This window comes from Gossypium hirsutum, chromosome D13 (genome assembly GCF_007990345.1).
Source record: "Gossypium hirsutum isolate 1008001.06 chromosome D13, Gossypium_hirsutum_v2.1, whole genome shotgun sequence".
NCBI lineage: Eukaryota > Viridiplantae > Streptophyta > Magnoliopsida > Malvales > Malvaceae > Gossypium > Gossypium hirsutum.
The window spans coordinates 16069153-16082904 of record NC_053449.1 but is presented as its reverse complement, the minus strand read 5'-3'; the positions used below and the strand labels follow the sequence as shown (position 1 = coordinate 16082904).

The window sequence follows — 13752 nt, the reverse complement described above, 5'->3', positions numbered from 1 at the left end:
TTAAACAAAAGCGCTAAATGGGAGGCAACCCACATTTATTATTTATTTATTTTAATTTTAAATTTTAGTTTAGTTTAGTTTGAGAATTAAATAAAATATTATTTTAATTCGTTTGATTGTGCTGTTTTCCAGGAGCAACCACCTTCAATTGTAGACAAACGACTTCATCGCATTGAAGCTCGCCTCGAAATAATGGAAGCCAACATCTCAAACATCCTCACCATTCTACAAAGTGATCACTTCCATTGCCCTCCAGCCCATTAAATATAAACGAGGAGTACACTTTCTCCATTCATATTATTCTTTTTACACATTGGGGGCAATATGGGCTAAGTAGAGGGAATTTTGGATCATGTCATACTTTCTTTTTGCATGTGTTTTGCTAAGAATAATTTTTTAATTCATTTCGAAAATAAACCTCTAATTCTTATGTTTAGTTTACTTAAATAAGTAGGTGAATCATGAATAACTATTGCTTGCTTGATCAATGAATATTTTGTAGAATTGAAAATATTATGCCTTAGTCGATATTTCATGAAAATTGTTAGTTTTGTTGAACTTGCCTAATGAAAGTACTTGTTTAAATAAATAAATAGCTTGGTTAAGAATGAAGATTTGGAAATGTGACCAAGTTGAGTAACCGGATGAGGTGCTTGGGTTGTCATCTTATTTCGCGTTGGTGATGAGTCGAAGCTTGTAACACTCCGCTAATTGAGGTGTCTTAAGAAATAAATCAATTAGGAACATGTGAAACTAAGTAACTGGGATGAGGTGCTTGGGTTGTCATCTCATTTCGCGTCAAAAGGTTTGATTATGTCTCGAATTCGTTAAAAATAAAAAATTAAATAAAGAGAACGTGTCGGGTTGAGTAACCAGGGTGAGGTGCTTGGGTTGTCATCTCACTTCACGTCAAAAGACTTGACTACGTTTGAAAAATAAAAATAAAACAAAAAATGTATATAGATATAAATAAAAGCATATATTGAGTATGATCGTTTTGCATGTTTGATTGAGCCTAAATTTAGTGAAATAGTTGAGTTTGACATACTATTTGAGATTTTATAAAATGCTTATTGATTGAGTTTAGCAATTGTTTATTTTTGATTCACCTAATTGTTTGATGTATGCTTGACTAAGAAAGGGGATTTTGATTTTGAAAGGGATTGACAAATTATTTTTAGTAGATATCATGCTTGAGGACAAGCTCCTCAAGCATCGGCTAAGTAAGGGGACTTTGATAGCAAGATAAATCTGTATTTTTAATATATTTATTTTTGGCTATTTATCAAATAAAACGCTATTAAATCTGGATTTTTCTTATCAGGAATGAAGTTGGTGTGCTAAATTCAAAGTCTTACAAAAAAATGGCTAAATTGGAACAAAAAGCAAAGAGGAGGGTTTGATTGAAAGATTGAATATTCAAAGATGATTGGATAAAGATTGAAGGGTTGAAGATTTTTTTTAAGTGGTTGGATAATGATTGAAGGATTTTTAATATTGTTACAACTCTATAATTAGTTTAAATTCTAGTTTAAATTTGATTTTTAAATTTTGAATTATTTAGTGATAATATTTAGTAATAATATTTAGGAAAAATCTAGTTAAATTTTAACACTAAAAGTATGTATAAATATCTAGTGGCTACAACTAATTGCACACATTTTGTTTTTGGTATTTAATGAATTCTTTTTTTTTCTCCCTTCCTGCGTCGCCCTATTCTGTTCTTTCAATTTTTTTTTCTTTTAACTTTCAGCTTTTTGGTTTAATTGGCTTCCAATGCCCTTTCCCTTTCCATTTTTCACAATTCCACAAAACCACTTTCAAAGCATGATTTTTTTCATGATTGACTAAATCATTTTTAGCCTTAGCCCGATTATCACTTCTACAAAATAATCGTGAGATATAAACCCACACTAAAGACTTTGTAATTCGGTATTCGCTATCTCTCCGGTATATGGGATAGTACAAATTCGTCCCTCAAAGTTGATTCGATTTCAATTCAAAAAGCGCGCGTTGGGTTGGAATCGTTTGTCGTACAGTTGGGAAGTTGAGTCGGCAGTGCTGTATTCAAAATCCCGCGAACAAATTAGCGTGTTCAATTGGAAAAAGCTAGTTGGATTCCGTCAAGGGAGATAGTGATCGGATTTAAACGACCCACATGGTTGAGGCCGTCAATTCAAGTTGGGCTTTTCAGATAGCAAGGCTGTTGAAGTCTTAAATTATAAGTACGTGCTACGTGGTTGGAAATTTGACAAGGGTCGATTTGTAGGTAATACCAGGATTGACTATGAGAGGAAGAGTTGGCAGTTTGATGGATCCTCGATTGCTATAACCAGCTTATCAATTAGAAGGGAAAATCTATTACAATGATCAATTCAAGATTGGAGTACACCGAGACTAAGACTAAGCTTAAAAAATATTTTATTTATCCATTTATTTTATTTTCTTAAATTTATTTTTGTATTTTTGAATATATTTTTTTTATTTGTTTTTCGTATTTCCTTATGGGAAAGACTGTGGCCGCGACAACGAATTTGGTTACAAGAAAAGGCAAAATTAAATAACCAATTCCTGTGGATTCGACCCTACTACTCTATATTTCAATTTAGTGTTATATTTGTTTTAAAAATTTATATTTGGTGGTTTCGACGCCCATCAATCACTTAAAAATAAAATTAATTGTTTTAATAATGAAATAACTTAATGTAGTTTTAAAATTTTAAAGATATGATTAAAACCTTTTTAAGCTTAGAAATCAATTAAAAATGAGAATCATAGTACAAGTTAAATTTCATATTTTAGATCAATTTTCTTTCATTACAGTTGGATTTAGATCTCTCTTTTGGAGTTTTAGCTAATTGGGGATTTGAGAATTAAACTTGGAAAATAAAATATGATAATTTAGTGGAAGAGAGCTTGAGCCATTTTTGGCTACTATTACTCCACTGATCATAAAAGCATTTTTAATAGAAAACTGAGAATTGCCAGATGAGAAAATATGACTCAGAGCTGGACCTATAATTAAATCTAATAAAATGATTTAATTTAGCCAAATCTGAGCTAGACTCAACCCAATCAAGCATAAAGAGTCGATTCGGACCCGCACAATATCAAACTCAGAAGCGACTTGATTTAATAATGACTTAAATAAAAAATGACCTGAACAAATATCGAAAAGGACCTCAAACCAAAATGACAAACTGAGAAACCCAACAGGCAAACGTTAATGACCCAAACATAATATGAAACTGACTCAAAATAACCCAAGTCCGTAACAATCCAAATCTAAAGTGACCTGAACCTAATGATCCAAAATTTTTAAAATCCAAATTGACCCAATCCAAAACTAACGAGACCTGGGCATATTGACAGCTCTGGCTCGAGCATATCCATAAGAGTTTTCGTCATTTGCGTGATCTGATTTAGACCTAACCAAAATCTTACAAGCACACTAACAAACACAGAAGAAACGAATGTAAAGTAAAAAGAAAAAAAGAAACCTCAAAAACCCATTAGAAAGAAAGATTGTTTGATCTATTTGTAATTATCACATTTCATGGCCATTGCACAGCAATGAATTTTGATGGTTCAATACAAGGAGGAGTTCAATATCAAATAATAAAGAAATCAACAAACTCAAAAGTAAGACCAAGTGGGAAAAAATGTGGATGAATGAATTGCTACAAATACCTTGACGAAGAAAACGAAAGGCAGCTACTTTAGCAGCAAACCTCGTTTCTAATCTATTCTACAATCCTCCACCATGCTCCTTCTCAAGTCATTAATATCGAACCTGTCGAAACTCTGGAGCATATCTAACATTGTGATGCCACCGATAGTTCATCCTCTGCCACAATAGCTGCATCATCAGTTCTAGAACATAATACCTAACTATAATCTTTTGAAAAATGATAAGTGCTGATGCCTAGGTTTTATAGGAGGTTTCAATTTTCTTTCAATAGTGTAATATGTATAACCATTGGACCAGTCGAATGCTTATAAGCTTGGTGCATGATATGATACCATCAAAAACTTGAAAGGCTTTGTACCCATAAAATCCGGTTAGCGTAAACCTAATTATTAAAACATACCACTTACTCTGTGATCTGGAAACCAAAGCCAACATAGTTCCAGTGTCATGAGATATCAATTAATAAGAGGATCATTAATATGTTTGACATTTTACGCTGACTATGCCTGCATGCATGCATGTTTGAGTGAAAAAGGGTTTTGCGGTGGATTAATTAGAGGATTACCAGATCAAGAAAAGTTTACAGATCTGTGGTCTTGAGACCTTTTGGCGCTAAAGCAATCATTTCTTCACAAAAGGTTTCTGACAAACAAGTAGGCGCTCGTCACTACCATTCTGAAGGTCGATCACCCTTGCATCCCATCGTATTTGTGTAGCATGTGCACGTGCCAACTCTATAACTCCTAATTTATCAGAGAGCACAACCCAGCCCTGCAAAAAACACAAGCTAAGATTATGAATTTCAAAAACTTCTAGTATACCGTTGCTCAAGAAGCTAAAAACTATTTCAGAAACCATTAATTAATACAACAAATTATAGGCTGCGACAATTGAAATGGTAATGTAGGGCATTGATTAAAATATCAAATTCTTTTTAGACAGGGCTTATTGAGGAGGATTAGGGTATTGAGCATAAAATACAAACATAACAAAATCAAGTCTTCAAACAATATAACAAACAGTTGAGAGGTGTCGGAGGAAAGTCGCACAGAAAAATAGAAAGAGGAAAGAATGGGACACTGCACTGAATTTCAAGCACAAACCCAGAAAATTTGAGTACCTCCGGACGAAGAATTCGATCCATCTCTATAAATAACTCCATCAAGCCACACCTCTCTGAAGTGAGATGTGAGAGGAGCCCATTTGCATGAAGCAAATCATACGTTCGAGGATATGTTGGGAAGGGTTCACACCTGCACAGCACCAGATACATGAGATAAAAATTCCCTTTCAGCATTCAAAGGAATGACATATCTGCACGCCTTAAAGAGCAAACTTAATAGCAAAAAAAAAAAAAAAACTTTTGAAGGAGCTCAAAGAGAACCGTACATTCAAACTCCGAATGTAAATTTTACTATTAGCAATCTAATACACTTCCCAACTTAATTTGAGCAAATAAGCCAAATAATAGTTCAATAACTGAAGGTTTCAGTAGATACAGAAACTTTATAGGCAACAATGATATTCAATTTTAACAAAGAATCTGAACTAAAGCAAACTATTTTAGTTTTTAACAGAATTTGGGATCCAAAAGTTTTAACATTATCTTAATCAGGTAACACAAAAAGAAAAATCACTCCTAAAAGGTAAAAGTTTGTGAAGATATATAGCCATAACCAAACAAAGATGTTAAAACTTACACTCCAAAACCAGAACATAGCTATCAACTTAAACAAAATGCTTTGATGAAGTTGTAAAAAACTGACCAGTCGTGCAAAGCACCCAGAAAACCCCGGTCAAGAATGAGAGGAAGCGTATTGTGTGCCCTAACAGGCACAACATTCATCACCCACACCGATTTCCTTTCCTCCATAAATGCAGCATTCAAACCCCCATAATGAGCATTCATGTCCATCACATTGCGTACCATATTAAATGGTGGCAAAGGATCTTCATCTCCTGGCCTCTTGGGATGGTCAGAGAAAATTAATGGTGTAAGCAAAGACCAATAGTTTTTTAAAGCTAATTTCCAAACTTGCAAGTCTTCAAAGAAATCCTCTGGACTAACTCCTGCACAAGATTAACCTACATCAATATCCTAGCCAACTAAACCATCTACTACATCAATATCCTATGTATTACATGTTGCAGCACAATGGAATCTTTGTTTTTTCAAAAAGCATGAGCAGGAAGAAAAAATGAGCAGGAACAATACTTTCCATGAACTTCAAGCTCCGCTGAGCTCAAATCTGAGCTAGAGGACCTGTTCTGAATAGGAATCCAGCGTTTGCTGGAAGTTCCAGTAATACATGGTACCAAGGCCTGATAATAGGGTGCATCATATCCTTCTTTGCAAAGAGGTACATCGTTCTTCTTGCTATATTCAAGAAAATGAAAGTTCAAAAAACATCAGAGCAGGTTTGACTGTTATAAGTTAAGAGAACCAGATACAACTAATTCAAAGTTAAAGGGTAAGATAACCTAAAAACAAAGCCTATTCCATAAATCAGTTGATCTAAGAGTTACCAACAGAAGAGTGAAAAATATCAGTGTATACTCACTTAGAAGAATAGCAATGAGCATCGGCTGTTTTCTGCCAGATGAAAGTATCATCCTGCTGAGCAATAAGACTCCAACAAATTTTTTCAGTATATTGTTCCAGTGGTGTTAGCATGTTTCTTTTCTTCATACTTGTTGAACTTCCTTGTGGCTTACTTGTTGGTGAGGTTAAAACAAAATAACCTCCAGGCTTGAGTAACCGATCTATCTCTATAAGGAAAATCCCCTCTGTTTTATAATGCCATTGTTAGAAAGCAAAGCTTACGTAATTTTACAATAGGGAAAATACTTGCCTATTTATTAAATATTGATACATATATAATGGATTAAGATCATACATATATCTAAGGTTAACACTTCAGATAATTCAAGCTACATGCATTAACTTTCTCTTTTTCCTTTTTGGCCCTAAATAGTCTTTTTCATCAAAGAACAGCAGTTGAAGTTTCAGTTGTCAAATACATTTTATGGCTAGCGGTGTTATTAAGCTTAACAGAAAGCATTATTTACAATGCACCAAACAACTCTATACTGAAACATTAAATGTAGATTATCACTAAAAATATAAGGAATGAAATAGTGGTATAGCTACATTTTCCCAAATAATTTGGAAAGTAAAACAGAAGAGTATCAATAAATAACAGAAAGCAAGCCTATTATTAAACTCTGAAAGTACCTTTCTTGTCCCAAACAATACCGCACTGAGCACAATGAACCGTGTCAAATGATAATGATGGATATGGCAGTTGCCTTGATATGAAGTTTCCAATCATTGCTGGAAGACCTCTCTCAAGAGCTAGCTGAACTTGGCTTCCCGTCGCCTCATATGCGGCAATACAAAGAGTCATTAACTTCAGTGAAACTAAATGAGCTCCAAAACTTCCAAATCCACAACCAATATCAAGTACAGTGCGTACCTGCAATCAAAGTAGGAGACTAAATACCATATAGCGCAGATAGTTTTTACCTCCTCTTGAAGACCATACAATATCTTCTCATATTTTTAAACAGAACAAGCTAAAATATATGGGAAAAAAGATATTCCTAAAATACCAACGATTCAAAGCTCAAGGTATCCCAAAATGCAAAAAGCTGTAAGAATATCATGATAAAGTGAAATAAAAGACTTACTCCGGCTTGAAACAATTCAGAGTCGCTTCCCAGTCCCAACATCTCTGCAATCTGACGAGAATAATCTTTGACACCATCAAAGATTAAGCCATCTTCAGGGTGGAAAGCAATTTGATTCTCTTCTAGTAACATGATTCTAGACAATTTTTTAAATAATTATGAAGATAAATTAAAACTGTTATTGATCACATAAAGAACATAAGCTGCTACCAGAACCAGACACTGATTAATTCTAAAAGGTAAAGTTTGTACTAAAGGAGATAAGCCTCACACTTGCTACTTTCACAAAGCATCTAGAAGCATTTAATAGATACCTTTTTGTCACGCCTCCAGACGAAAGGAATTGGTCTTTTGTTATCTTGATATTTCCACTCCATATCACATCCCTACCAGCAGGCCAGCGGAGTGGAATCTTATAATCTTTTGGAGGGCGAACTAAACACCAGCTTCCTTGCCTTGGCACTTCACAACGTCGATCAAACTCCTCTCCATCTTTAAACCCTGATATCAAATTTGCAGTTACATTGTAACAAGGTACATAATTTTCTCTTTCTTTGCCACAAAGGCCAAGCTCCCTTTGCCGACTAGATCCTGACAAGATAGTTCTCAACTCAAAATAATCAACTGCTGCTTGCTCCTTTAGCCTTCTATAGTTTGTAAAGATCTCAGGTACGGGAGTGGAAGTTACAGAGTCCAATGAATTGGAAGACGATGATCCAAAGACTGCAATCAGCGCAAGCACACTGACAAAGCATAATAACAACCAACTGACAGGCGGTCTAGGACCGAAAATAACAGATAGTTTATTAAGCAAGGGGCTTCTCATGTCCAAAACTTTAAACTTTAAAGATAGGAAAGCCACTAAACAATCAACCCCTTTAGCTTAAGTCTCCAAGAACTGTGAAAAACATAACCTATCATTACATACAAACTTCTATATATGTCACCGCGAATCTGGATAAGCCCAACAAGCATTGAAACCACCTACTCTACACTCCTCCCAGCACCGATCTTTCCCCAACCATCACAATCAACAGATACAAAACAATTAGAACAAAATCCAAAGTTCACTATAAATCCACCATAATATATAAAAAAACCACAATAATAAAGCTGAATTTCAATTCCTTATTATGGATCAACAATTCCACCTATACAACTAAATCACACAACACTGATCCAAACCAAACCGAAATAGAGCCGACGGGAACTCAATTTTGAGTAATGTCAATTCCTCAGTCTCCAGCAAGTGACAAATCGCACCAAGCTGCAAGTGATCCACTAAAATCAAAACTCAAAATAACGAAATTATAATTCTTTTAACGGTGAATTTTGGTAAGATGAAAATGATATCGAATCTAACAACAGAATTTTCTATTGTTGGCCAAAAAAAAGGAAATGCAAAAACTTTCCGTTTTTAGAACCCGTAAAACGGAAGTCAGATCTCAAAATGGAAACAATACAGATCAAGATCATTAAACACCAATCGAAGTGAATCGAAAACTGAAAAAAAAAATTTAAAAAGCAATTAGGGTTTACGTGGGAGCTTACTTGTGGAGAGATTCAAAATTCCGAAAATTGACAAATGGTGAAGAGAGTGATTGAGCAAAAGGGAGAAGTGTTTCTTTAATGAGAAAAAAAAAAAACAATTTTTTTAATTGTTAATAAAATAATAGATCTGAAGGCAAAAAGACAAACAGAGAGAGCAGAAATGATTTAGTAACATGAAGATGATTTATTTTAATTAGGATTTATTATGTTTGCCGACTTTATTTATTAATTCATTTATTAAATGGTGGGCTTGTTTGGTTCTTTTTGAAATATACGCTACCCTGGTGAAAAAGGGCTAAGAATGACAGGTGGTGTTGATGCTGTTCCTGATTGGGCTGCTCCTGATGTTTTATACGGTGGGGTCAACTGAAAATTAACGATTCTGATTTACCCGTCAAAAAATTGGGAGTTAAACGAGGTTAACGCGATTTTTCATTTAAGGAGGATTTAAAATCAGTCTAATTCTACTTTTTAGGGTGGGTTTGGTGCGATGCGGTCCGTTTAGTTTACTTTTTGTCTCATGTTACAGTATTTAATTTCATTGTTACCGTTATTTTTACACTAACTACAGGTAAATGCACCGCCCATCTAAACTCACCCTTAATCCCTCTACTATACTGAAATAAAAGATTTAATCCTTTAGTTAAATTTTGATGTAATTTAGGATGTGCTTTATAAACTGAAATTTTTAAGTGCTAGAGTTTTTTTTAATTTCTGAATTTATATTAGAAATTTTTTTGGTTAATTAGTAAATATAAGTATCGAATATAATTATGTTGTTTGGAAAAAGTAAATATTAATTTTTAAAAGACTATTTATTTTTAATTTTAATATTATTAATATAATATTTTTTATTATTTGCAGTAGTTTTGGATGAAAGATAAATATGATAATTTGAATATCTCATTTTAAAAAATGATAATTTATTTCAAAATTTTAATAAAATAAAATTGACTTAATATTGTCCACGTAATCATAAGTAGCTAGGTACCTATCTTATTCAACACTTTTTTGTTGAAAAGTTTAGGGATAAATCTCAAAATTATACATGAACTATGGTTTAATATGTATTGTATACATAAACTTTGATTTTGTATAATTTTATACATGAAATTTTTTATTTGATCCAATTCTTGTAAATTATTAACACAATTATTGATATAACATAATTTTATATTTATATATTCCATACATAAATAAATATATTTATCCAATATAAAAATAAATTTATTTATTTATTTCTTTAAATGTGTATGATTAAATCAATATTAAAATTTCAAGTATATAATTAAACTATAATTAGAGTTTCACATATACAACAGCAGTTTACAAGAATAAATAATTGATAGACAATGGAAGTGAATTAAAAATATAAATCCAAGGCGGAAGATATTGGTTTTGGTGTAGCTTAATTACGAATTAAATTTAAAACACACAGACACAACATCTAGTTGGTGAAGTTTTGGTTTGTTTTGTGGGGAATAATTTTGGAGTTGAATAATACATTAATTTTTACGTGACTTGATAAAAGGGACAACAAAAACAAATAAATCAGGATTTATTCATATAATTACTTTTAAAGAATAGCTTATTATGATCCAATATTCTGATTTTACAGTGAATATTGTCATCTTTGAATGCTTGCCCACACACGGCGTTATGCAAAATATAAGACTAACCCAGCAATGGACAAAAGCTTTTTTTTTTCTTTTTGATTATGCAAATGGAAGGATTGTGTCAGAATCCAGGGTTGCATTAGCACAATATGAGCTGTGCCCACTGCCTTGCCTCCATCGAGAAGAACATGAATTCACCTCATCCAGGGGAATTTCAGACCAACAACCATCAAATTAGTCTGGGGATCCAATGATATGCGGTAAATGTCAACTGTTTAAATTCCCTGTAAATGTATCAATTGTCTTAGGGCTCAAAACCCAAGTTCTCTCCTTTATGCGCCCCATCTTCTGTCAGTAAAAGAAAAAAAAAAAACCAGAGGATGATTCCAGTCTTCAAACACTTCTTTGTCTAACCTATTAATTGGATGAAGTTAATCCGATGGTATTCATTTTTCGGATTATTTATTCAAACCATTTTGAAATTGAATCATTTTAAGTTTGGTCTTTCGAGAATTGAGACTTTCGAGAATGTTTTTTTTTTTTGCTTAGATCATATTTGAGTTAAGAATGTTGACTTTTTTATAATAAACTCGAATTGGATTAGATTTGAACTTGAATTAATCGAATCGAGTTCATTCAATGAACTATAAATAAACTAACAAATTTGATACAAATCGATCAACCCAAATTCAAACCCGACCTAATTCTAAATTGACTCAAACCCGAAACCATACAAACCCCAAATACACTAAACTCGAAATCAATCTAAAAATAACTCAAAAAACATTAAGGCCGCGTTTGATTCGCTGTATTGGAATAGAGGCGTAATGGAATAGAGGCGTAATAGCAATTCAATTGTTTGGTTGAATGTAATGGAATAGAGGCGTAATAGTATTCTTGTGTTTGGTTGAATGGAATGGAGATGTAATAGCATAAGGGAAAAAACTAAAATGATTAGAATACCCTTAGCAGAAATTTGTTTAGGTAAATGATTATTGTTATTGTTATTAAATTTTAATAAGATTATTAATATCAATAATAAATAATTTAATCATATTTTAACATAATTATTATTAAATATATTTTAATTAAAATATATAATTTAATAAAATTCTTAATATTAAATATTCTTATATGAACTTACTAAAACCCTAATATATAATACTATAAAATATAATTTAAAATAATAATTATTAAAAATATATAATTTAATAAAATTCTTAATATTAAATATTCTTATATGAATTTACTAAAATCATAATATATAATACTATAAAATATAATTTAAAATAATTATTATTAAATACAATTTATTAAAAATATATAATTCCCTCACTTTATTTGAAGATACAGGATACGAAACGAATTAATTGTTTGACTAATCAAGGGACTGATTTTGTTTAGCCATAAAATACATCAATATATATATTTATGTAATGAGAGTTTTTCATTTACATCCGAGTAAAGTTATTTTAATTTTATATTTCAACTAACTTAACATTTTATCTCCTATATTCTTTTTGGAATATTAATTTTATATCAATCTTATATCCTTCTTCTATATCATTTTGATTAAATTTAAGCTTAAATCTTATAAAAATAACATGTTTTAATAATAAAATAAAATAAACTTATTTTATTAAATTCCATAAGTTCAACTTAGTAAACTGTGCTTCTTTTAAAACGAAAAAGGAAAGCAGGTTATGATATAATTTGGTAAATTAAAATTAGTCAATATCCAAACTTTACAATTTAATCATTTGTGTCCTATACTTTTAAGCAAATATTCTCTCCATTGAAGGTGTAGTAGATCACTTCATGCAAGACAACAAATCAAAAAGCAATTATATAAAGTACAAGCTTATCAGTATAAGGCCAAGACAAGGAGCCAATTTCTATTTTTCCTTCATTAAGCTTATCAGTATATGGATCCATCAATCCACAAACACTTATACAACGAAAAGTCCCATTTAGGAAATGGCACCTTTTTCCCTTGAACTAAAAGTAGCTGCTAATGCTCAAGCACACAAGAATACACAAGCTATTACTTTAGTGCATGCGCACAGTCACACCCCTTGGGTACATTCACATTTAAGAGGATAATATATACTAATAAACCAATAACAAATAAAAATTTACAATAAATTCATGCCAATTTCCCCTTCAAGAACTTAACAACGGTAAAACACAATAGCTCTAACAAACAAGTTCCAAGCAGAACACAATATTTATCTCATCAAATATACCTCTAAATTGGAGATATACTCTCTAATAATATACCAAAGCTGAGTATTTGTATCCATCAACGGTAAATTACACAGATGAGAAGTAATTTTAGGTGACAGACAACTAGAAAAGAGGCAAAAGGGCCATGAGTTTCATGATGCACACCAAGAATTGGAAACCACTCTCAGTTAATCTTGGAGCTTCTTTATCTCTGTAGAAATAGACATAAATACATCATGACACCAATCGTGAGATATAGAACCCTCAATATCTATTGCATAAAAGAAATGAAGCTAAAGTTCATGGCATGATATAACACCTCTGACGCAAAAGACCACGCTGAAAAATTCTCATCATGGAAGAGCTGAAGCTCGTTGATTTTTCAGCTTGTCCTGAACTTATAAGTTGCAGCAAGAAACACTGCTTAACAAAGCTGAAGTAAGAAGCAGCTCAAACATAAAAACTAAACAGTTGAGCAAATTCAAAACTAATTGCATAATTCCGCATCACATACACTACCATTAAGAACATAAATTATGCCAATGACAGTTCTAACTTTTTCCCTATAAACATACTCATGCATATACAGTATCTCACAAAGGTTCTCTAAAAAATATTTATTGGATGGGCAAAAGCGGATAATAAGTTCTAATCCTTCCGATTAAATTTAGAAAACTTAGCAAAGAAAAAGCCTTTTGACTGATATTTATTTGACCAAGGGCAATCAATACCATTAAACCATTTATGTCTAAGATATTGCAATGTAAGAAAATCTATACCCCAGCATGAAAGGCTGCATAAAATTTAAATATTTGATAAGTGAATGGCCAGTAAGACCAAATTTGAGAGGTATGTCCCCAGAACAGAAGGTGAAAAAAGAGAGAAAAAACTGACAAAACATAAGGTAACCTATTAATCGTATTGCAAGGTAACCTGGAAAACCAATGGTATGAGATGAATGAAGAAACAAAACAGAAA

The 13752-nt window shown here is 32.2% G+C and overlaps 1 protein-coding gene and 1 long non-coding RNA gene across 3 annotated transcripts; both read right to left on the bottom strand.

The window, feature by feature from the left end:
* Positions 1 to 3512: 3512 nt before the first annotated feature.
* Positions 3513 to 9141, bottom strand: LOC107920226 (probable methyltransferase PMT5). 2 transcript variants are annotated; one of them, XM_016849813.2, is made up of 10 exons: positions 8933 to 9141; positions 7696 to 8648; positions 7382 to 7517; positions 6927 to 7167; positions 6253 to 6478; positions 5911 to 6068; positions 5458 to 5761; positions 4812 to 4944; positions 4257 to 4462; positions 3513 to 3847 (listed from the first exon to the last, which is right to left on the bottom strand). In XM_016849813.2, the coding sequence occupies exons 2-9, from the start codon at positions 8205 to 8207 to the stop codon at positions 4313 to 4315; spliced, it is 1860 nt and encodes a 619-aa protein (XP_016705302.2). In that variant the 5' UTR covers positions 8208 to 8648; positions 8933 to 9141; the 3' UTR covers positions 3513 to 3847; positions 4257 to 4312. The 2 variants fall into 2 exon arrangements, with proteins under 2 accessions (XP_016705302.2, XP_040964728.1); XM_041108794.1 differs by lacking the exons at positions 3513 to 3847; positions 4257 to 4462; positions 4812 to 4944 and having other exon boundaries at positions 5907 to 6068.
* A 3552-nt stretch (positions 9142 to 12693) lies between these two features.
* On the bottom strand, positions 12694 to 13515 carry LOC121225047 (uncharacterized). Its single transcript, XR_005922773.1, has 2 exons — positions 13094 to 13515; positions 12694 to 12985 (listed from the first exon to the last, which is right to left on the bottom strand). It is a non-coding gene; the product is annotated as an uncharacterized lncRNA (long non-coding RNA).
* Positions 13516 to 13752: the final 237 nt, after the last annotated feature.

What these genes read in the sequence shown, in the direction of transcription:
- LOC107920226 (XM_016849813.2), bottom strand. Translation starts at nt 8,207, where the DNA reads ATGAGAAGCCCCTTGCTTAATAAACTATCTGTTATTTTCGGTCCTAGA. An exon ending in AGCGGAGCTTGAAGTTCATG is followed by an intron (nt 5,762 to 5,910) that starts GAAAGTATTGTT and finishes AATCTTGTGCAG; the next exon opens with GAGTTAGTCCAGAGGATTTC. An exon ending in ATCGAATTCTTCGTCCGGAG is followed by an intron (nt 4,463 to 4,811) that starts GTACTCAAATTT and finishes TGTTTTTTGCAG; the next exon opens with GGCTGGGTTGTGCTCTCTGA.